The sequence below is a fragment of the Gorilla gorilla genome, chromosome 3, assembly GCF_029281585.2.
Source record: "Gorilla gorilla gorilla isolate KB3781 chromosome 3, NHGRI_mGorGor1-v2.1_pri, whole genome shotgun sequence".
Classification (NCBI taxonomy): Eukaryota; Metazoa; Chordata; class Mammalia; order Primates; family Hominidae; genus Gorilla; species Gorilla gorilla.
The window spans coordinates 210971654-210995061 of record NC_073227.2 but is presented as its reverse complement, the minus strand read 5'-3'; the positions used below and the strand labels follow the sequence as shown (position 1 = coordinate 210995061).

Sequence of the window (23408 nt, the reverse complement as noted above, 5' to 3'; positions counted from 1 at the left end):
ATGAGTTCATGTCCTTTGTAGGGACATGGATGAAGCTGGAAACCATCATTCTCAGCAAACTATCGCAAGGACAAAAAACCAAACACTGAATGTTCTCACTCATAGGTGGGAATTGAACAATGAGAACACATGGACACAGGAAGGGGAACATCACACGTCGGGGACTGTTGTGGGGTGAGGGGAGGGGGAAGGGATAGCATTAGGAGGTATACCTAATGCTAAATGACGAGTTAATGGGTGCAGCACACCAACATGGCACACGTATACATATGTAACAAACCTGCACGTTGTGCACATGTACCCTAAAACTTAAAGTATAATAATAATAAAATAAAAAAAGAAAAGAAAAAAATATATTCTGACTATTGATCTATTATCAAATATATGATTTTCACATATTTTCTGCCATTCTGTAGGTTACCTTTTCACTCTGTTCATAGTGTCTTTTGATGAAAAAAGTTTTTGATTTTTATCTTTGATTTACCTATTTTGTTTTTTGTTGGCTGTGCTTACGTTGTCATATCCAAGAAATCATTGCCAAATGCAGTGTTATGAAGCTTTTCTCCTATATTTTCTTCTAGGGGATTTAATAGTTTTGGCTCATATGATTAGGCCTTTGATCTATTTTGGGTTAATTTTTGTATATGGTATAAGGTAAAGGTCCAACTTCATTCTTTTTGCACGTGGATATTCAGTTTTCCCAGCACCACTTGTTGAAAAGACTGCCCTTTCTCTATTGAATAGTCTTGTCATCCTTGTTGAGAATCATTTGATCACACCTGAGAGGCTTTATTTCTGAGCTATCCTATCCCACTGTCCTCTATATCTGTCTTTATGCCAGTACCACACTGATTTTTTTCATTTGTTTTTCTTTTCATTTTAAAAGCATTTTTGGTTCACAGCAAAATTGAGCATATGGTGCAGAGATTTTCCCCCACCTGCATTGATGGCCTCCCCCACCATCAAAATCCTGAATCAGAGTGGTGTGTTTTTTACAACTGATGAAACTACATTGACATGTCATCATCACCCAAAGTCCATAGTTTACATTACTCTTCACTCTTGGTGCTATTCTATGGGTTTTGAAAAACGTATAATGACATGTATCTACCATTATAGTATCACACAGAGTATTTTCACTGCTCTAAAATCCTCTGTACTTCACCTGTTCATCTCTTCCTCCCCTCTGGCCCCTGGCAAATACTGATCTTTTTACTGTCTCTGTAGTTTTGCCTTTTCCAGAATGTAGTTTAGTTGGAATCATACAGCATGTAGCTTTTTCAGATTGACTTATTCCATTTAGTAATATGCATTTAAGATTCCTCCATGTCTTTTGTGGCTTGACAGCTCATTTCTTTTTAGCACTGAATAATATTTCAATGTTTGGATATACTGTAGTTTATTTATCTACTCACCTACAGAAGGACTCACCTACTGAAGGACATCTCAGCTGCTTCCAAGTTTTGGCAGTTATGAATACAGCTGCTATAAACATTCATGTGCAGATTTTTGTGTGGATATAAGTTTTTCAACCCATTTGGATAAATACCAAGGAGAACTAATTGCTGGATTATATAATAAGAGTATGTTTAGTTTTGTAAGAAACTGCCAAACTGCCTTCTAAAGTGGCTTCACCATTTTGCATTTCCACCAGAAAGGAATGAGGGTTCCTGTTGCTCGACATCCTTGCCAGCATTTGGTGTGTCAGTGTTTTGGACTTTGGCCATTGTAATAGGTGTCTAGTGGTATCTCATTGTTATTGTATACACTATTTGATTACTGTAGCTTTGTTTTTGGCATCAGGAAATGTGAGACCTCCAGCCTGGGTGCAGTGACTCACGCCTTTAATCCCAGCACTTGGGGAGGCCGAGGCAGGTGGATGGCCTGAGACCAGACTGGCCAACGTGGCAAAACCCAGCCTCTACTAAAAATACAAGAATTAGCTGGGTGCGCTGGCATGTGCCAGTAATCCCAGCCACTCGGGGGGCTGAGGCGGAAGAGAAAGAATCACTTGATCCAGGAGGCAGAGGTTGCAGTGAGCTGAGATTTTACCATTGCACTCCAGCCTGGGTGACGGAGGAAGACTCTTGTTTCAAAAAAAAAAAAAAAAAAAAGGAAGTATGAGAACTCCACTTGGTTCTTTTTTTTTTTTTTCAAGATTGTTTTTGCTATTTGGGGTCCCTTGTAATTCCATATGAATTTTAGGATGGATTTTTTTATTTTGAAAAAAAGTTATTGGGATTTTGATAGAGACTGCATTGCATCTGTAGACCATTTTGGGTAGTATTGACATCCTAACAATATTAACTCTTCCGGTCTATGAGCATAGGATATCTTTCTGTTTATTTGTATTAATATCTTCTTTAATTTCTTTTACAAATATTTTATAGTTTTCAGTGTACAAGTCTTTCACCTTTTTGGTTAATTCCTAAGTATTTTATTCTTTTTGATGCTATTATAAATGGAATTCTTAAAAACATGTCCTTTTTGGATTGTTCCTTATCATGTATGAAACACAGTTGATTTTTATGTGTTGATTTTGTATCCTGCAACTTTGCTGAATTTGTTTATTACTTTTAATATTTTTCTGTGGAATCATTAGAGTTTTCTACATATGGGATCATGTCATCAACAAACAGATAATTTTGCTTCTTATTTTCTAATGTGGACACCTTCTATTTCTTTCTCTTGCCTATTCTGGCTAGAATTTATAATACTATGTTGATGTTAAATAAAAGTGGGCATCTTTGTCTTATTCCTGATCATGGAGGAAAAGCTTTAAAGCTTTTAGTATTTTACCACTGAGTATGATGTTAGCTGTGTAAGCGGACAGTTTTTAAAGGAGCTTAAAAAGAGGTAGGATTGTGAAATTCTGGGACTTAATTAAAATTATATCCCCCATATTCCTAGCACCTAGTCTGGCATATAATAATTACTGAGTGAATGGACACATTTTTAAAAATGGTAGTTTCTCAAAACTGAATGAGCTACAGGTGCCTCTAAAAGGAGGGGCAATTTGGTATTCATGAGGGTGGTAAGCATTGAAGAGTGATGAAAAAGGAGATAAGAGTCATTGGGTTGCCCACTGACAAGGTGTTTGTTCCTCATTGTGGGCAACAAAGCAAAGCCACTTTACCCTTTGCTTGGATAGCCTGCTTAATTCTGGTTATTTTCTCCTTCTCTATATTAGCACTTAACAGCTAGAAGAAAATAACATATGTTGTATCTCATTGTATTTATGAGTACTGAATTAATAACTTACAGCCCATTGCATAAAAAGAAAATGAGCAAAATGCTGTAAATTATAGATAGAAGTTGTTAATGTGAGTAGAGTGTACAACATATGCCTCACTGTGCACGGCTTTGAAATAATGTGACTGATTTAAATGACTTGAGGCTGGCTTCATTTTAATGTGGAATGGATGGAAAGCATTGAGTCACCACCATTTCATTAGTAAGGCTATGTTCTTCCATTGGACCTTGGCCCCTCAACTTGAAGTAGATAAAAATTCTGATTACCTATAGTCCTAGAATGGGAAAATCAAAAGGTTTTTATTTAATATGTTGGCATATCTATTCGTGTGCACTTTTAACAAGCAAATTCTGAATATGAACTAACATGGCCTCCCTTTTCTCCTTTAACAAGGTCATCTGAGTTACAGATTTAAAAAATATGTTCATTAAATGCAGAGCTTGTTGATAACTTTGAGAAGCAGCAGGATGTAGTGGAAAGAACAGGCCCTTTTGTCTCGGTGAGAAATTTTCTGGCTGCAAATAATTGAAACTCTATAGCTTGTGCCAAACAAGATTTTAGAAGACCAAAAAGGTGTTCTCAGGATACAAGGCTATCTTACAGGCTCACGCAGGTCTGAGGCCACTCAGTCTGAGTTTCTAGGGCCATGTTGTCTCATCTCTGCTTTCCCTCCCACACCTGCTCCTTTCTTGTCTCTCAGCAGACTGGCTGTCTCTGCTCCTGTGCACATAGCCAAGCACAGCTGCCCTGCCCTGGCTTTTTATCCCTGCCAGTTCAAGGGCCAGCAGAGGCTGCCTGGCATCTCTGATTTCCAGATTCCTGGAAGAGAGAATCTGGTTATCTCATCTTGAGTCAGATGACCACTCCTGATTTGTTCATTAATTCAGGAAGACTTTACGAGTTTTGGGAACTGTTTCAGGCACTGGGATTCATCTTACCCTCATGGAGCATGTGTGTGTGTGTATGTGTGTGTGTGTGTGTGTGTGAGAGAGAGAGAGAGAGAGAGATAAAGGAAGAGGGACTCTGAAAGCTTATTCTTTTGGGCTCGGTTGAGGGTTGTAGTTTTCAGAGGAAGGGATGTATGGGCTTGGAATTTGGATAGACCTGGACTCTAATCATGGTTCCTCCCCTTACCAGCTCTGTGTGACCCTTGGGCATGTTAAATTACCTCTGTCAGCCCCAAGTTTTGAATCAGCAAAATGGGAGTAATCCTTTATAGGGTAGTTATAAGGATTAAAGTGAAATGGTGCCTGCAAAGCCAGGAGTGTAGTATCTGCCACATGTAATCAGAGCTCTACCACTTGGAACAAGTTATTAAACCGGTTTGAATCTGTTTCCTCATCTGTAAAATGGCAAAGAATATCACTTACCTCATATGCGTATTATAAGGATTAAACCATGGTAAGTACACCAGGGTGCCAGGAATTTGTACATAATGGATAGTCAGTGTGGTCGCTGCTCTTCTTATTCTTATTGTGAGTCACATTTTTTCTCTTCTAGTTCCCATTTGGCCGGTGCTTGCCTTGTGACATCTACTGGCATGGAGTTTCATTTCACGACAATGACATATTCTCCAGTCAAGTGAACAAGTTTCCAGGTATCTGCTGTTATTGTTGACATTTAAACATGTTTCTAGGGCCAAGTCTCAGGTACACTCTTCTATTAAAACATGACAGTTATTTTTGAGATCAGATTTGAGGACTCTTAATTGGGAATTGCTGTGTTCACTAGCCATTAAGGGTTTAAGGATTGGAGACAGGCTTTTAAAGGTTCAAAGGCAGGCTTTCTTGGTCTGATGCCACTGGTGGAAGAACATGGTTTCCACTTTTTGGGTTATACATATAATATGGGGTTCTAATGAGAGGAATATATTCTGAAAATGAAAAAATAATAGAACATTTCATTCTTGCGGGAAACAAAAGCACCAAAATTCTAGGCATATGTCATAGAAATGGGGTATCAGCTTCCCTTTTCTTTAAGTATTATATTTGGAGGTACCATTTTTAAAACCAAATATACTGGTCTCCATATTAAGTACTACAGGCTGCACACAGCCTCTGCCTTTTACCTAATGACATTATCTCAGCAAGACTTATCCTGCAAGGAGAAATCTTAGTGCTAGAAAAGCATCATAGCCAGCACTAAGATATCCCTCTCACTCCACTACCAACCTCCCAGTACAACTTTTTTGTTTTGCATTTTAATCTCTACCACTTTTCTGAGATGGAGTCTCGCTTGGTCACTCAGACTGGAGAGCAGCAGCACGATCTTGGCTCACTGCAACCTCTGCCTCCCAGGTTCAAGCAATTCTCCTGCCTCAGCCTTCCGAGTAGCTGGGATTACAGGCCTGTACCACCATACCTGGCTAATTTTGTATTTTTAGTAGAGACAGAGTTTTGCCATGTCACGTTGGCCAGGCTGGTCTCGAACTCCTGACCTCAAGTGACCCACCTGCCTCAGTCTCCCAAAGTGCTGGGATTACAAGCGTGAGCCACTGTACTGGGTCTCTTCATTATTTTTGATGGCTGAATGAAGAGGATATTTAAGATGGTAGGACAGCTTAGGGAGAAGGAGCACTGGATTAAGCTGGGTATGATGCAGTCAAAGGGCCTTCCACTTATTTTTTAAAATGTTAATACATTACACAGACCATATTATAATGCCATAATAAATACTTTCTAAAAAGAACATCACCCTGAATCCCATATCTCATTTAACAAAACAGCAATATGAATATTTCTATATTTCCTCCCAAACCTTAAGCAAGTTTACTCATCCTTTTTGCATGGTTGCAGTCCTGGTGTAGTTGCCCAAATATAGGGTGTTTTCTCTTAGTATTTTATCAATTTAACCTATTTTAAAGGGAGAATCAATTTACTCTTTCCTTGAAATTCTATCCCACGTCTTTAAGAAAACGCATTGCAGAAAACACAATAGCCATACGTTATACACGGGGTGGTAGTTATGCCACATCCACTAGGGGTTTTCACCTAAGCATGCAGTCTTACAAGTTCACTACCATAGGCCACACTTGGCTCAGATTCCCTTAGAAGGATACAGGGCAGGAAACACGGCTTGCTGGACAGTCAGTGTCAAGCATTTCTCTTCAGTGGAGTATTTGCAAGAGTTCCAGAGACTAGTCTCTGGCTCCTCAAGTGAAAGCTCGGGTGCAAAAGGACAAGATCCACATTGGTGGATATGAGTCTTTCTTGGCTTAGATGCCCCAAAGAAGCCAGTATCTCTTAGAACTGCTCCATAGTATGCCTTCTAAGGTCCCAGCAAGGGTCATATTAAGTTACAAGAATCATTGCACTCAGAAAAGCCTAGAGCTATGACTTTCTACTAGATATTTATGCAATTTACCAAATCAGGGATCATTTTAACCATATGCTTTGTTGCCTAGTAATTCAGCTAACATTCTACCTTCATTGTTTTCTAGGGGAACTGAGATAGAAAGTTAACCCAAGGTCAAATTTATCCTTAGAGAAGGAGAAAGGGTTTTGTTACAGAACAAGAGTAATTCTTGCAGCCAGAGTTCTTGCCCAACAGTTTAATGGGATAGCTATTATTTTTTGTGTCTTGCTGCTCAGAAAAGGATGCTTTGTGATGCCACTTAAAGGACTTATTAGGATATTGGGAGAATACAGTTTGGAAGAGAAAACTCTTTGAATGAGGACAGAGTTCCTAAGACATGAATCATCAAATGAGACTTCATTTACATTTTCCCCATTTGCTCATGCCTCATCTAGTGGCTCAGAGTAGAAAAGAAGTAGCTATAGATCTACATTTGGAATACAAATTAGAAATATAGAATGAAGTACCCACAAAGGATTAATTTTATAAAGGTGATAGAATGATATTCATTCCAAAGAAGCAAGTTTGCCCCATCCCATATTCCACATGCCGGTGATTGGAACATAGACTTTTCCACATTACTAACAGAAATTAATTAGTTCTAATGACAAAGCAGGCTCTTGAACCTCTAGGCAGAGGAACAGTGCTGCCACACCCTCTACCCTGTGAAAGGTAGTAATCCTCAGCAGAGCGGTAATTCCAGAACAGTCTGTCCTCTGATACCAGTTTGTGTCCAAGCTTATCTTCTGTCTCTCATATATCTCATTATTCTAAAATGCACTTTCTATGCATTGTATATTACTTAGGGTAAGTTCTAGTGGATATCCCAGGCAAGTATAAACGCTTTATGTGCTGGGTCAACTGAGAACGGATATATACAGATGGAAGTGATTAATTTTGTTTGTGTCAGCACATTAGATTTTAGTCACTTTTCTATGGGTAATTTCCTGGTTCAAATTACATTATTATATTTTGGCTGATGAATTAAGACTTTCTATGAAAATAATCTGATTTAGATACGTCTAAAGAAAGTAGATTATTAGATATGTCTACTTTCTTTAGATGTATCTAAATCAGACATGTCAGATTAGACATATCAGATTTAGCTTTAAGAAAGTCCAAAACTGTCCATTCTCAGGTTCTGAGCAGGTCTTTTGCTGAGTTTCAGGGTCTGAGATGTATGGCATCACATGGCAGGTGGTACCTGAGAGCCCACCTGAGGAGGGGGCTTTCTGCTGGAGAGGGAGGGAGCTTCAGTGAGGAACCTGTGGGGACAGCCATCTGTCAAGCATTGGTCTGGGCTCTGGGGCTATAAAGACACAGAGAAAGGCATGTAAAGAGAGAAGACAAATACAGCCTAGGGGCTATGCTGGAGGAAGCTGGAATGCTGTGGGGGTCCGGAGCAAGGGCAGGCAACCTAACCCAGATTTGCCCAGGGAGCAGCAGGGTGAGAGCTCCTGGAGAACAGGACTGGCATGGAAACTGAGCCTCCAGGATGGATGGGCCTGATCCCCATGCCAAACAAGGGAGCAGAGTTGGTGCAAAGACAGAATGCCTTCAGCATATTGCTCGTTCAGCGAAGGGCAAGTGGCCCACCATGGTTAGAGGGCATCAGGTGAGCAGGGCAGGGGAGGGGTGATGAGTAGGAACCCAACTACAGCATTGTTAGAGCCTGAAGGTCATGGGGAGCCACTGAGGAATTTTTAAGCCAGACAGTGACACGGATCAGCTTGCATGTTAGCAAGATCAGCCAGAGGGACACATTAGAAATGAGATGGCTCAGAGAAGAAACAGAGATGTAGCTCAGAGTCTGCTGCAGCATCCACCCAAGAGATGAATGAATTAGTGGCAATCAAAATAGAGAGAACAGGATGGATCTGAAAGGATTTATTTGTTGTTTGGTGGTTCTAATGTGTTTTTGCCAAGAATTATTGTTATAAATAATATTTTGATTGAATAGTGCTCCAAGTATAGCTCAGTTTTAGTTTGTTTTGTTTTACATTAACTGGGTTAAGTAGGGCTGCATGGGCAAACCTGAGATTGAACTGTTATGCTGTCAGTTAACTTGAATGGGATGAGACCCACCAGGCCTTGAGACTCCAGCGTAGCAGACAGAAAAGCCCAGGCCTCAGAAGGAGGGGCAGGAGGTAAGCCCTTGGTGTCAGAAACTCCCACCTGAATTAGGAGGTTTTCCCAATCGATAGGGGAACTGCCCTCATAGGGACATCTAGGGATAGACCTTACTGAGAAACCTAGGTGGGCAGTCAACCTCAAAAGGAGCTGTTAGGTAGCAGGACCCCAGACACTGGGCGAAAGTCACAGACAGGAGGATTCCAGCCCTTGCAGGGTGGGCTTGAGGGGAACAGAGGAGAGGTTGGAGAGAGGAGGGGCATTGGAGAGAACAGAGAAAAGGACGCAGCTCTGCATTGCTAAGGCAGCCACTCAGGCTCCAGGAGCAAAAGATAAGGTCACCAATATTTGGATACAAGCAATAGAACACCGGAAAAATGGGTAAAATCCTTCTTATCTGATTGGAATACAAAGTCTAGGTCAGACTTTTAGCAGAAGGGAGCTGGGGGTTAGACCTAGAGCTTCTATCTCAGTTCAGAATTGGTCCTAGAGCCCAGGGAGGGGACACAGGTGATGAGGGGTCAGGTGCTGCAGCTGCTTAGGGAAAGGGGACAGGGCCTGGAGCCAGTAGGGCCTGAAGTCAGCAGAGCTGGCCATGACCTTCCTTCTCACAGATTTACTCTGGGAACGCATGCCCTGGATCAGCTAGAAACCCTGCTACGCTTGTCAGGGTCATAATGGAGAAGATGCCACTCCCACACCTGTCTCTGAGCCACCTCCAGAGGTGGAGATGCCAGAAGCTTCCATGTGGGTTCTAGTGAGGGGCCAGAAACTCTTTCCCCGGTGGCACTGGATAGGAGTACAGCTTAGATATGGAGGAGCAAAGGTTTGGTGCTAAGTGGATTGAGAGAAGTCTATACGCGTCCCTCCTGGAGACAGACATTCATGCAGGTTTGGAGTGAGCTGCCTCCGGCCTGCAGGCAGGAAGTGCCTGGCTTCCAGGGGTGCTTCTTAAGTTGGCCATTTTCAGTAGAAAACTGCCTGGAGACATGAAGGTAAACTTGGAAACATCTATTAGCTGGTGTGGGGCCTGATGATGCACATTACAGAAGGAGCCATTGCCGATATTAAATGAATATTGACTGAATTTGCTGGACATAGATTTTCACAAAACTTTTCTGGAGCACCCAGACTGCCCTCAAGTACCCACAGCTCTCTGTGTTGTGTGAGCCCTTCTGACCTGCTGAGGGATTTTGGAAGAGAACATTCCCCCGGCACAATGACTTTAAAGTGCAGAAAATACCACAACACTATTTGGTCAGGAGGCATCCTCTACGTGGAGTAAGGTGCTGTATTACAGTTAGTTATGAAGGCTTTAAGTTCAATACGGTAACTAAAATGTTAGTAAACCTCAAGCAAAAGGATTCCAAAAAAGTTGAAGTTTTGCTTTGTTTACTTTATGGTCAGCTCTAGTGTTTATAATGCAACAATTCTAATTTTGAGGGAGAATAAAAGGAAATAGCTGTGATTTTCCAGACTCCCTTCTTGGGAAGCTCAGAACAGTGTCCTCAGTGAGTTTTCTTGACTATTGAACAGTCCGTGTTAGAGCACAGTTTATTAGTGCTTTTTAAGCTCCTTTATTTCTTACTTAATCCTTCCCTACATCCTTCTAAACAACAACTAAGACCTGGGCACTGATGTCTTGAAGCTGGGATCTTTAGATTTATTGCACTTTTTAATATGCTGATGGAAGCAAGAAGTTGGTTCTTAAAACTTTCCTTCCCAGATGTTTACCCTTTTCTTCCTGAACGTGGGAATTTAGAGGAAACTCATTCATTCTGACTGCCCATTTGGAATGTGTGATAATTTGGGCATGCCAAGCTGACATGGAACTTTGTATTTTCTATTAAAAATAGCTTTGCCAAGCACATTTCTAGTATCAGTAATGGAACTGTTTGGTCTCTTTCAGGGTAAAGGCCATTTGTAGCCGCCATTTTTGGCAATGATATTTGTCTTAAGAAACAAGCATGATAGCCGGGTGCGGTGGCCACGTCTGTAGTCCCAGCACTTTGGGAGGCCGAGGTGGGTGGATCACCTGAGGTCAGGAGTTCGAGACCAGCCTGGCCAACATGGTGAAACCCCTTCTCTACTAAAAATACAAAAATTTGCTGGGCATGGTGGTGCACACCTGTAATCCCAGCTACTCAGGAGGCTGAGGCAGGAGAATTGCTTGAACCTAGAAGGCGGCAGTTGCAGTAAGCCAAGATCATGCCATTGCACTCCAGTCTAGGCAACAAGAGCGAAACTCTGCCTAAAAAGAAAAAGAAAAAGAAATAAGGATGATGCCAGGCATGGTGGCTTACACCTGTAATTCCAGGGCTTTGGGAGGCCAAGGCAGGTGGATGGCTTGAGCCTAGAAGTTCGAGACTAGCCTGGGCAATAGTGAGACCCTGTCTCTACAAAAACAAAAACAATACAAAAATTAGCCAGGCATGGAGGCACACACCTGTAGTCCCAACTACTCGAGAGGCTGAGGTGGGAGGATCCCTTGAGCCTGGGAGGTGGAGGTTGCAATGAGCTGAGATCATGCCACTGCACTCCAGCCTGGGCATTAAAGCAAGGCTGTGTTTCAAAAAAAAAAAAAAAGAAAAAATGAAATAAACATGCTAAAATTGATAATAATTTTTACCTATTTGCTTAAAATTTGCTACAATATATAGTACTCAGTTTCTTCTCTTGTCAGAGTTACTAATGATGTTACAAGAAAGAAAATCCACCAACCTTTTTTTTTTTTGAGACGGAGTCCTGCTCTGTTGCCCAGGCTGGAGTGCAGTGGCTCGATCTTGGCTCATTGCAAGCTCTGCCTCCCAGGTTCACGCCCCCACCATTCTTTTAATGTTTTATAACAGTGAGACATTTCAATTCCCTCTGGGCAAATTAATGAGATAGGATCAATGTCAGTGTCAGTCCTTATAACTGAGGAACTCCTACAGATTGCATTTTTTCCCTTGAAGTATAAATTATGGTATTCTTTTTATTTCCTGTCCTTCATTCAAGGAGACAGATTTTATGCTGAAAGATGTGTATTTTCCTATTCCATGCCTTTAATACTCATGAAACAGTAAAAGAAATAAACTTAATTAAACCTCTCATAATGTAACCAGAGTCCACTAGATGATATTCTCTAGGGTACAAAATGGAAGGAATCCCAGAAGCACGTAAGGTGGCCCCAAATTAAAGAAGGTATTAAATTTTAAGTGCAAGATATAAATGCTTCCCTATTCATTACCTAAGGGGGTGACAAAGAATAAAAGAATAAACTAGGTGAAAACTCATTCCTTCAAACTGATGCTTCATTTTTATAAAGAGAAAAGAACACCCGTCCGTTACCTCAAGTTTTTCATTAACTCAGTAGTTCTTTCCAAACCATGAGTCACCGCTGTGGGGAACAACTCAGACCTTTTTTAAAAATCCTGCCTGAAAAAGAGAATATGTCGGGTGGGTGGTTTTAAAAGTCCCAAATAATGGCTGTTTTATAGCTAGTAGCCCACTGTTGTTAAAACCTCACAGCGTCTCTCCTCCCCAGGCATGACGGAGATGGTGCGTAAAATTACTCTGAGCAGAGCAGTGAGAACCATGCAGAATCTCTTTCCTGAGGAGTACAACTTCTACCCTCGCTCATGGATTCTGCCTGATGAGTTCCAGCTCTTTGTTGCTCAGGTAGATGGCACTCCGTCCCCATGACCCCTGAATTATATTATGGTTGCAACTGTGTCCTGGGTCCTGTGTGCTGGGAGCTGGGACAGGGGGTCCCAGGGAGCTGCGACTAAGGGAGCATCTTAGCAGTACACAGTAGGTGTTGGCGGCTATCAAAACAGCTTGCAGAGTTGAACGAGTAGGGTGACAGGTAGGTAAACTGAAGAAACGGGTCTTGACACAAGGAGACAGCCCTAAGGCGGATATCAGAGCTGGATCATGGAGTCAGGACGCTGGGGAGCCGGGGAGCTGGAGCCGGAGCAGGTGGTTGGGCCCCCAGGTAGGATGGGGCCGCTGGGGGAATCCTGGAGCCGTGGCCTCGCCGGCTTCCTGTGGCCTGAGATGTGGGAGGTCAGGCTCTGTTTAAAGGACAGGGAGCAGGTCTGACAAACTCATGGGGAACCTTTTAAGTGTTTTGCTTTAAACTTGTTCCAGAATCAATTGTCAAGTGACCCATTCCATCTCGAAGCACCAGGTTTGAGCATGTAATACACTGGAGCCCTCACCACTGATTGTGAAGTGGAACTCAGAATTGCCATTTTTGTTAGCCTTTTAACAGTTTCATTTAGGATCCCTTCAAAGCCTTTGTGTACAAGTTTCACAGTCTGTCCCATAACTCTGGGGTAACTATACAACCAATGCCTGTCTAATTGTGATAAGGCTAACACCATTTACTGTTCCTGCTATGTTCCAGGCTTTGTGCTAGAGGTTTAACATTTTTTATTTATTTTTATTTTTGTGTTTTTGAGATGGAGTGTTGCTCTGTTGCCTAGGCCAGAGTGCAGTGGTGCGATCTTGGCTTACTGCAGCTTCTGCCTCGTGGGTTCAAGCCATTCTCCTGCCTCTGCCTTCTGAGTAGCTGGGACTACAGGCGGGTGCCACCACACCAGCTTTCTTTTTTTTTTTTTGTATTTTTTGTATTTTTGGTAGAGATGGTGTTTCACCGTGTTGGCCAGGCTGGTCTCGAACTCCTGACCTCATGCGATCTGCCCGCCTCAGCCTCCCAAAGTGCTGGGATTATAGGCATAAGCCACCACGCCCAGCCCACATTATTTCTTTTAATCTTCACAGCAATCTTGTGAGGCTGGTTTTATTATTATCCCCATATTATGGATGAGGAAACTGAGGCTTTGAAAAATTTAGCAACTTGCTTGAGAAGTAAGGTTTAAAACCTAGAGCTATTTCCAAGGCATATGCTTTCTATAGTCTATTTTATTGCCTCTGTATTGTTTTGGTTTTAATATTGAATTATAAAACTTGTAATAAAATTATCATTTACTAAACACAAAAACAGCTTGAAGTGATAATTTTTAAAGGAAGTTTTCTCTGAGATGGTGGTCACATGGGTTTATATACATTGCTTAAAATTCACCGAACTATTAACTTAAAATGGGTGCATTTAATTGTATGCAAGCTATGCTTCAATAAAGTTAATTTTAAAAGATAACTCTCAGCTGTTCCTCATAATTACCCCCCCCCCAATGTCTCTCTTCTGTGGCTCTGCTCATGCTGTTGTTGCTATGTGGAATACCTTTCCTTCCCAGCTTTGCATCCAACTACAGTCATGAGTCACTTGACGGGCACACATTCTGAGAAAAGTGTCATTGGGTGATTTCATCATTGTGCCAACACCATAGAGTGTGCTTACACAAACCTAGATGGTATAGGCTCCCACACATCCAGGCTATATGGTATAGCCTATCGCTCCTAGGATACAAACCTGTATAGCATGGTACTGGACTTAATATTGGTAAGTCTTTTTTGTATCTAAACATAGAAAGGAGAAAATACTGTATAAAAGATGAAAAATGATACACCTATGTAGGATACTTCCCTCCACTCCCCACCGTCTCAGGCGAAAGGGTTTGGGGTCAGGTATGTTTACCCTCCACTCCCCCCGTCTCAGGCGAAAGGGTTTGGGGTCAGGTATGTTTACCCTCCACTCCCCACCGTCTCAGGCGAAAGGGTTTGGGGTCGGGTATGTTTACCCTCCACCCCCACGGTCTCAGGCAAAAGGGTTTGTGGTCAGGTATGTTTACCTTCCACTGACTTTTCAACTTCCGGCTCCTTCATTGCTCCAAAATCCTAACTACCGCAAGGAAAAAACACACAGAGAGGCCGCAGCACAGAATCAAGAGACATGCAAGATTAAACTACACGCCTGACCACACATGAACCCTGGCAGCATGGCACAGACACAGTGAGAGACACGAACATGGGGTCAAGCCCACGCACACTGTGACCACAGGAACTCCCAGCTTGGTGGCTCCCATTATCCCAAGGGCCTGCACCGAAGCAGGTGAAACCCACAAGGGCCCTGCACCTATGTCCACTGAGGCATAACCTGTGAACCAAGTCCCACATGAGGGTGTGGGGCCCCCAGAGTACACTCAGAGCCACTTGGGAGCATCAGGGAACACACCCACTTGGGTGACCAGAGCTTGGTTGAAGACCCAGCTGTGCTGTAACCAGCATTGAGGCTGGATTTTCACCCCAATCTTCAGGCTGCAAAGCCGACATGCATTCCACAGTGGCAACCCACCTCCTGCTTTGGCCTAGAGCTACTCTGCATCTGGAAGCTGATGGACAGTGAGAGTTAGCCTCATCAGTGATAGGAAAAAATGAGCCCAGAGTCCCCCTGGGGGTGCCTGTGGGGCTGAGAGAGGCTCTGGAGGGAGGTGGATGAAGTCCAGATCTGGAATTCTGCACTCCAGCCTCCTGAGCTGCCAGGACTCTGGACTGCTGCCCTCAGCAGGAGTTGAAGCAGTAGGACCACCCACGGTTCTGCCTGAGGTCACCCTCTGTTCTTGGTGGCCCTGGCAATCAGAGTCCCAGGCACTGGTCACCTTTCATTCACTCATTTATTTATTTAAGACAAAGTGTTGCTCTGTTGCCGAGGCTGGAGTGTAGCGGCACCATCTTGGCTCACTGCAACCTCCACTTCCTGGGTTCAAGCAATTCTCCTGCCTCAGCTTCCCAAGTAGCTGAGGTTACAGGCACGCACCACCACATCCAGGTAATTTTTGTATTTTTAGTAAAGACAGGGTTTCGCCATATTGGCCAGGCTGATCTTGAACTCCTGACCTCAGGTGATTCACCTGCCTCAGCCTCCCAAAGGGCTGTGATTACAGGCGTGAGCGACTGGGCCCGGCCACCTTTCTTCTATTCACAGTCTGCCCCTCGTTTTATTGCTTGACTGTTTAACTTACATCTGCCAGGCGAAGAGTCAGAGCCCTGGCATTGGGAAGTGGTCAACTCATGGGTTGGTAAAAATAATTTACCAACAATAGTATAGGTTTGAAAAAGGAAAGTTTATTAGAAAGGAATCACACTGCAAAAGGGTGCAGTGGGGTGCCTTATTGAGAGAGGATTGAGCATGCCGCAGTGAATTTTCCTTAGGAGCATTTATGGAGCTTAAGAGGGGAGCTTGAGGGTAATTTGGGACACATTAGCCACGTAGGTTATAATAATGATTACATTTGTAGACGTTTTGGTGCCTTAATGTAAGCAAGCATTGCAAAATGAGTTTCCACATGGCATTTCAGAGATGTATGGACATTTTAGTTACTTATAAAAGTTGAACGAGGCCTGGAACCAGATGCCGACTTTAGATACTAGAGAAGTTTAATTATTATTCCCAGGGAAGGAGTTTTGCCTCCGGATGGCCTGTTTGATGGTCACCAGGGGGTCTTTGCTCCCTTCCAAATTCTGCAAATTAGGAGTTTTTTACTCCATTCTCTGTTCAGTGGTCACCAGGTGACTTTTACTCTCCTCAGCAACTGCCACCCTTTCTAGACTGTAAATCTTCCTGAAAGCAGGGATCATATCTGTAGTAGTCCATTCTCACACCACTATAAAAAACTGCCCAAGACTGGGTAATTTATTAAGGAAAGAGGTTTAATTGACTCACAGTTCCCCATGACTGGGGAGGCCTCAGAAAACTTACAACCATGGTGGAAGGGGAAGCAAATATGTCCTTGTTCTCATCGTGGCAGGAGAGAGAAGTGCCAGCAGGGGAAATGCCAGACGTTTATAAAACCATCGGATCTCATGAGAACTCACCCACTATCATGAGAACAGCGTGGGGGAAACTGCACCCATGATCCAATTATCTCCACCTGGTCCCGCCCTTGATATGTTGGGATTATTACAATTCAAGGTGAGATTTGAGGGGGGACACAGAGCCAAACCATATCAATATCTGAGCCACCTCTGTATCATTCACACGCATTGCCCCATCGACCCTCAGGACACCCCTTTGAGGCTGGGTTAGCATCTGTCCCCAGGGATAATAGGAGGCCTGAGAAAGCACACATGGCGGCACCGGACAGACCTGGAGCTGGTTCCAGCTCCTCCACTCCTTAGCTGGTGTCTCTTTGTGCAGATTAGTGAAACTCTAAACTCCTCTTTTCTCTTGGGGGTCAGGCGCTGATGTGGAAAGGAGACATAGCAAAGGCTCAGAGTAACTACGTGAGCGACTGTTGTCATGTCCTCATTGATATGACAGGAGGAAACAGGCTTAGTGGAAGGCTTGTCCTGTCTTGCTGCCCAGCAAGGCAGTGGGGGGACCCGGTGCTCAGGGACTCAAATTCCTTCCTCTAAGAAAAGTGTGAAGAGGGTACACAGATTCAAAACACTCTATGTAGTCTGTTCTTCATGATCAGATGAGAAAACACCATGAACGGCGTGTTTCTAAGCTTAGCGAAGAGCAACGTGGAATGAACCCCAGGGGTGAAGGAGAAGCCCTAGGAGGCCGCAGGCAGCCTTCACAAGAGCAACTGGAGGCTTGATGTCCAGCAGATTCCTTTGTCCATGGTGACCTCTCCCTCCTGTCTCCTGACCACTGCCTCAGCCCTGCCTGTTCAAACGCCTAGAGGAAGTGGCTATTTTTCCTGCATGAAGTCTCCTGGGGAAAAGTCTTTGAATCCTAGTGCCTGGGGGAATGAAAGCATCTAAAGTGACAGCATCAAGGCCCAGAAGGCCGACTCAGGGATGAGGTCTGGGAGGAAATCACTTAAACCTCACCCCTCTGCTGCTCTGAACCTCCTGCAACCTGGACATTGGGGTGGCACCCAGAGCACTGGCTTAGCTGTGAAGACAGGAGTGTGCACTCCAGCGCTGCCTTCTCCTAATAACTGGGTGATCTTGCAGGTTACTTTGAATCTCTAAGCCTTGATACCCTCCTCTGTAAAAAAATACAGTTTGAGGGATTAAAGCTGAATACTTTTTTAAAGTACATGCCACAGTGAAGTGATCAACAGCATCAACTTCCTCCCCCTTTTCCTTTTCCCCTCAGAACTCCCCCCTCATAGTTATGGATTCTCCACATCTTCAGGGCAGAGATCTGAAACAGTGGAGGTTGAGGTGGTAGGGGAGTTCAGTCTAGGTTTTCTGTAGCTATGAAAGATGGGTACCATGGTCCTGTTTCCCCCAAACTGATGTTGAAACCTAATGCCCTCCAAAGTGATGAGTTTAAGAGTTGTGGCTTTTTGGAATTGACTAGGTCATGGAGGTGGAAATTTCATGGATGGGATGAGTGACCTCTTCAGAGAGGCCCAAGAGAGACCCTTCATCCTTTCTAGTACGTGAAGACACAGTAAGAAGGCACCATCGATGAACTAGGGAGTGAATCCTCCCCAGACACCGAATTTGCTGGTGACTTGGTCATAGATTTGACGCCTCCATAACTGTGTGCAATAAATTTCTGTTGTTTATAAACCTCCCAGCTTATGGTATTTTTTTATAGCATCCAGAGCAGATGAAGACAATGGGTGACTCTTGCCACAGGAGTGTAAAGGTCTCGTCAGTGTAGTGGAGGGGAGGGGTCTCTCCCAGCCCATGGCCTGCTCTGATTACTGAAGCAAGGACCCTTATGCCCTCAACACCATTTACAAGATGGCTCCAAGGCTGCACCTGCCAGGACATATGGCCCCTGCTGGGTATGTAGAGAAAGCTGACATGTGCAAACATCACTCACTCCTCTTCCACTCTTGCTCTCTGTTCTCTCACTGTATTGATCAATTCATATTCTAGATCCTACCAGTGCCAAAATCACCTTTTCTGTTCCCCTTGCTCCACTTTAACTTGTTTGAAAAGAGATAGCTCCTCCCCACCATTGGACAATAATTGCTTTACCTGGGATTGAGGAGAAAGGCAGTGTGAGCTTGCCTTGGAAGTCAAAGCCACTGAGAAACCTGAGCCTGGAGGTGCATCACACACAGGTCCAGAGTTTTCTCTTCTGGGCTATTATGGAGAAATGGCCATCCTGGAGGAAGAAGAAGCTGTCTCCCAGGGACTTCCAGGCCTTGGCGGCCCAGGGAGGCTCACTCAGCAGGCCCAGGCTCAGCTAAGACATCCCATTCTCAAAGCCCTGGGGACAGAGGCAGCTCCCTCTCCCCAGAATTGTCTCCCCAGGTCTCTGAATCCTGGCAGGAAGGGGGAAGAGCCTCAGCATTTTGTAAGAAGAGAAGGGCAGGCTTATGGTTCAGCCACTGGATTATAGACACTGTCCTGGGCTTCCACCCCTGATGATACCTGAACTTACAGCTGAGCATCCTCTCCTGGAGTTCTGTGTAGCTTCTTGCTTTCTGGAACTCCTTCCTGGCTGTGCCATCCACTCAGTTCCCATTTCAAGGAGTCCCTTGTGGTTGACATTTGAATACTACCTTGCAGGAGTCAGCATTATTTCACACCTTCAGCATGGATCATCTCTTTCCTGCTTGAAATGCCTTCCTCTCCAGGATTCCAGGATCCCACACACTCCACCTCAGTCTCTTACCAGGTTCCCCTTCTCTGCCCCTTCTCTCTAGGAAGTGTTCCTTTTGCAAAATAATGACCACATCTGTAGCTTCAGCCCTGACTTCACTCCTGGACTCTATGTTCATTTATCTATCTGCCTCTGCCTCCTCTGCAAGCATCTCAAGTTGAGAAGATCCACAAAAATTGTTGAATTCACACATCCAAAAACTGTTTTGCCCATCTTCCTTGTTTTTGTAAATGGCATCATCATGTGCTCATTCCTGAGGCTAATGCCCTAGGAGTAATTCATGGTTCTTCTCTTTCCCTGGAAACACTGGTCTGGCCCATAAGAGATTCTCCTGAATTCTACCTTCTAAGTCTTTTCCTAATCCAGTCATCTTCCCTGTCTCCATTGTGACCAGTGCCATTCAGCATGCCATCATTTCTTGCCTGGACAATGCAACAACCTCTTATCTAGCCTTTCTTTCTTCCCTCTGAAATAAAAATTTATTATTCCCTCAGAAGGCAGAGTAATTTTCTGAAATGTGCATCAGACTGCATGATTCCAGTGCACACTGAACATGGTTCTACATGATAGCCAGTCTCCCGAGTTATCCAGCTCACTTCCACACCTCACTGTGTCCCAGCACACTCATCCTTGCCTTCTTTCAACATCTCAGGGATGTTTCTCTGCCTAGAGTCCTCCCCGCAGGGCTGCACACATAGCCACCCATCTCCCATCACTCAGGCTGGAGAATTACCCACTCAGAAAGGCCTCCAAAGACATTACAGTCAGAACCTCATGTTTCTTCCCACCTCAGTCTCTCTCTCTTTATACTCTATTTAGATTTATATTATCTTTCTCTTTTTTCCCTTCTTTTCTGCTTTTTTTTCTGAGATGGGGTCTTGCTATGTTGCACAGGCTAGAGTGCAGTGACTACTTACAGGCGTAAGCATAGCTCACTATAGCCTCGAACTCCTGTGCTCGAGTAATCCTCCTGCCTCAGCCCCCTGAGCCCACGGACACATGCCATGGTGCCTGGCAAATATTTAGATTTTTTCACAGCACATATTACTACCTGAAATTGGCTCAACGTTTTCATTATTTACTTATTTATTGTCTTTCTCCCTGGCAGTAAACCATAGGAACATGTTCTCTGAAGTACGCCCATTAAAAAATTGTGTGTATGCCTAACCCCAGCTACTCAGGATATTGAGGTGGGAGAATGACTTGAGCCCAGGAGTTTGAGATCAGCTTGACCCATATAGCAAGGCCCCATCTCAAAAAGTATATATTGCATGTATTGGAAAATTATTATAAAATTATTTATTGTATACATTGCATGTATATACTTTGTGTATAGTATGCATATGTAACATGTGCATAACTAACATTTATTATTTTAACCATTTTTAAGTGCACAGTTCAGTGGCATTAAGTACATCCACACTCTTTTCCAAACATCACCATCTTCCATCCCAAAACTTTTCCATTAACTGAAACCCTGCACTCATTAAACACTAACTATTCCCCTAATCCAGACCCTGGCAACTACCATTCTACTTTTGGCCTCTATAAGCAGGACTACTCTAGGCACCTCACATATGTAAACTCATACGTTATTTGACGTTTTGTGATTGATTTATCACAAAATAAATGTGGAATTACAAACCAAAATATGGTATATGTATATGTGTGTATATTTACTCATGGATTCGATTTACCAGAAACCGTTATTTTTATATGCCATGGCTTCCAGTTACTCTTTGGGGTCCTTTTATTTAGATTTGAAGGAGTCCCTTTAACATTCTTTTTTGGGCAGGTCTTGTGGCGATGCACCTTCCACCATTTGTGTTTCTGGGAATGTCTTTATTGTGCCATCATTTTTGAAGGGCTGTTTGTTCAGATATACAATCCTTAGTTGAGAGTTGAGTGTTTCCTTGTTTGTTTTCTCAGCATTCTAAGTATGTCCTCTGACTGTCTTCTGGCCTGTAAAGTTTCTACTGAGAAATTCCCCAATAGTCTACTTGGGAATCCCTCTTACATGGCAAGTCACTTTCCTCTTGCTCCTTTCAAGACTGTCTATTTTACTTGGTTTAAGGCAGTTTAACTATAATACGACTCAGTACAGGTCTCTTAGGATGATTCTATGTGGACTCATCAAGCTTCCTGAATTTGTAGATTCAAGGATTTCTTGGGAAGTTTTCAACCATTATTATTTTATAAAAATAATCTCTGTCTTTCTCTCTCAGTATCTCCTCTCTGAGACTTCCACAATGCATGTGTTGGTTCACTTGTCAGCGCCTTATAAGTCCATGAGCTCCTTTTACTTTATTTATTGTTTCTGTTGTTCCTCAGACTCGTAATTTAAACGACCTGTCTTCAAGTTTATCGGTTCTTTCTTCTCACTCTGAATCTGCTGTCGAACAGCTCTAGTATATTTTCCAATTTGGTTACCATATTTTTCAGCTCTAGAATTTCTGTTTGCTTCTTTTTTTATAATTTTGGTTATTTTCTTATCATTTTAATGTATATTTGTATATTGCTTTTCTTATTTTCTTTAGTTGTTCGTTTGTGTTTTTCTTTAACTCTTTTAGCATATTGAAGTGTTGTTTTACTTTTTTTTATCTAGGAAGCTTGATGTGTGTGTTTCTGCAAAGACAGTTTCTGAAAACTTATTTTGTTTTGCAAATGGTTGATGTTTTTCTGTACCTTTGTGTACCTTGTAATCTTTTGTTTAAAACTGGGCATTTGAAGAAACAGGTACCTCTCTCAGTCTTTACAGACTGATGTGGCATACTTTTGCTAATTGGTGAAAGATGTCCTAAGTCTGGATCAGCCTGGGATAAAGCCTTATGGTCATTTTAGGTATTTTCTGGGCATGTGTCCTCCCTGGGCGTGTGTGTGTGTGTCTGTGTGTGTGCGTGTCTGTGTGTGTTTGTGTGTGTGTGTGCATGGTCTTGTTTTCTTCCCCCAATTTCTCCCATATAAACAGCCGCTTTTACATGTCTTAATGAGCCTCATTCAGCTTCTCTCAGGCTCAGGCCTGAGATGTTCTATTGCATTTCTCTGCCCATGTTCCTTTGCCCCAGGTGTCCACAGTCTGCAGCCTCCCCACCAGTTCTCCCATGCCTTGGTGTCTGCCATTGCTTTTCAAGGCTTCCAGCAGCCTGAGAGCCAAGCCATGGCACCATTCTCCACCTGAGCTCCCAGCCAGGCAAAACAGAAACAAGTCTCTTGGGCAGCCACATACAGAGTAGAATATTACAGATAAATGCTGTCCTTTTTCTTCCAGCCTGAGGGAGGGAACTGGGAATTGTGCTGCAAGATGCCAAGGATGGGTAGCAATTTCACAGCATTTCCTGCTGGCTTAAATGTAACTTTTTCTTAATTTGATGTTTTCTTAGTTGCTGTAGATGCTGGATTTGTTTTCAGAGCTCCTATAAAGTTATTGTAGTCCATCTGTAGTTGCTTTCCTAATATTTCCATGGGGAAACAAGTGTTTGAAGCTTCCAGTCCACTGTCTTGCTGATATCACTCCTGGCAAGCCCATTTTTAAAATTATGGAACTAAGACTCAGAAAAGCTGGTAAGTGACAGCACTTTGACTAAAATCTGTGAATGTGAATCTTTAGACTAGTGTTTCTTCTACACGGCTGACCCCAAGCTGTCCTTCTAATAATCAGAGCGATAATAACGACGTGCATACAAATGGCACACTGCAGTTTAAAAACTAGCTTTGTGGCCGGGCGTGGTGACTCACGCCTGTAATACCAGCACTTTGGGAGGCCGAGATGGGCGGATCACAAGGTCAGGAGATTGAGACCATCCTGGCTAACGTGGTGAAACCTCGTCTCTACTAAAAATACAAAAAAATTAGCCGGGCGTGGTGGCGGGTGCCTATAGTCCCAGCTACTCTGGAGGCTGAGACAGAAGAATGGCATGAACCCGGGAGGTGGAGCTTGCAGTGAGCCGAGGTCAGGCCACTGCACTCCAGTCTGGGTGACAGAGCAAGACTCCGTCTAAAAAAAAAAAAAACTAGCTTTGTTTTCTTGTGAGGCATCTAGAGTTCCTGTTTAGGGTAGTTGGGAGAGAGGGGAACTGTCCCATTTGCTAGATGAAGAAACTGGACTATTTGTCCAAAGTCACATACAAATTAGTGGAAAACTCATATTAGTTTATCTGCCTCCATATGGCCATTTTGGCCTCTGCCCCACACTTTCAGAGGCTTGGAAGG

General features: G+C 43.3%; 1 protein-coding gene across 2 annotated transcripts in view; it reads left to right on the top strand.

The window, feature by feature from the left end:
• Window positions 1–23408, top strand: part of LOC115933269 (tubulin polyglutamylase TTLL11-like) — a 118335-nt gene that overhangs the window by 49121 nt on the left and 45806 nt on the right. Inside the window, exons 2-4 of one of the 2 annotated variants that reach the window (XM_055384031.2) lie at window positions 4754–4850; window positions 12264–12397; window positions 12869–13880. In XM_055384031.2, coding sequence (XP_055240006.1) covers window positions 4754–4850; window positions 12264–12397; window positions 12869–12922 — 285 coding nt within the window. In that variant the 3' untranslated portion in view covers window positions 12923–13880. Of the gene's footprint in view, window positions 1–4753; window positions 4851–12263; window positions 12398–12868; window positions 13881–23408 lie in introns of those variants that run through there. The other variant, XR_008678746.2, reaches the window with a different exon arrangement.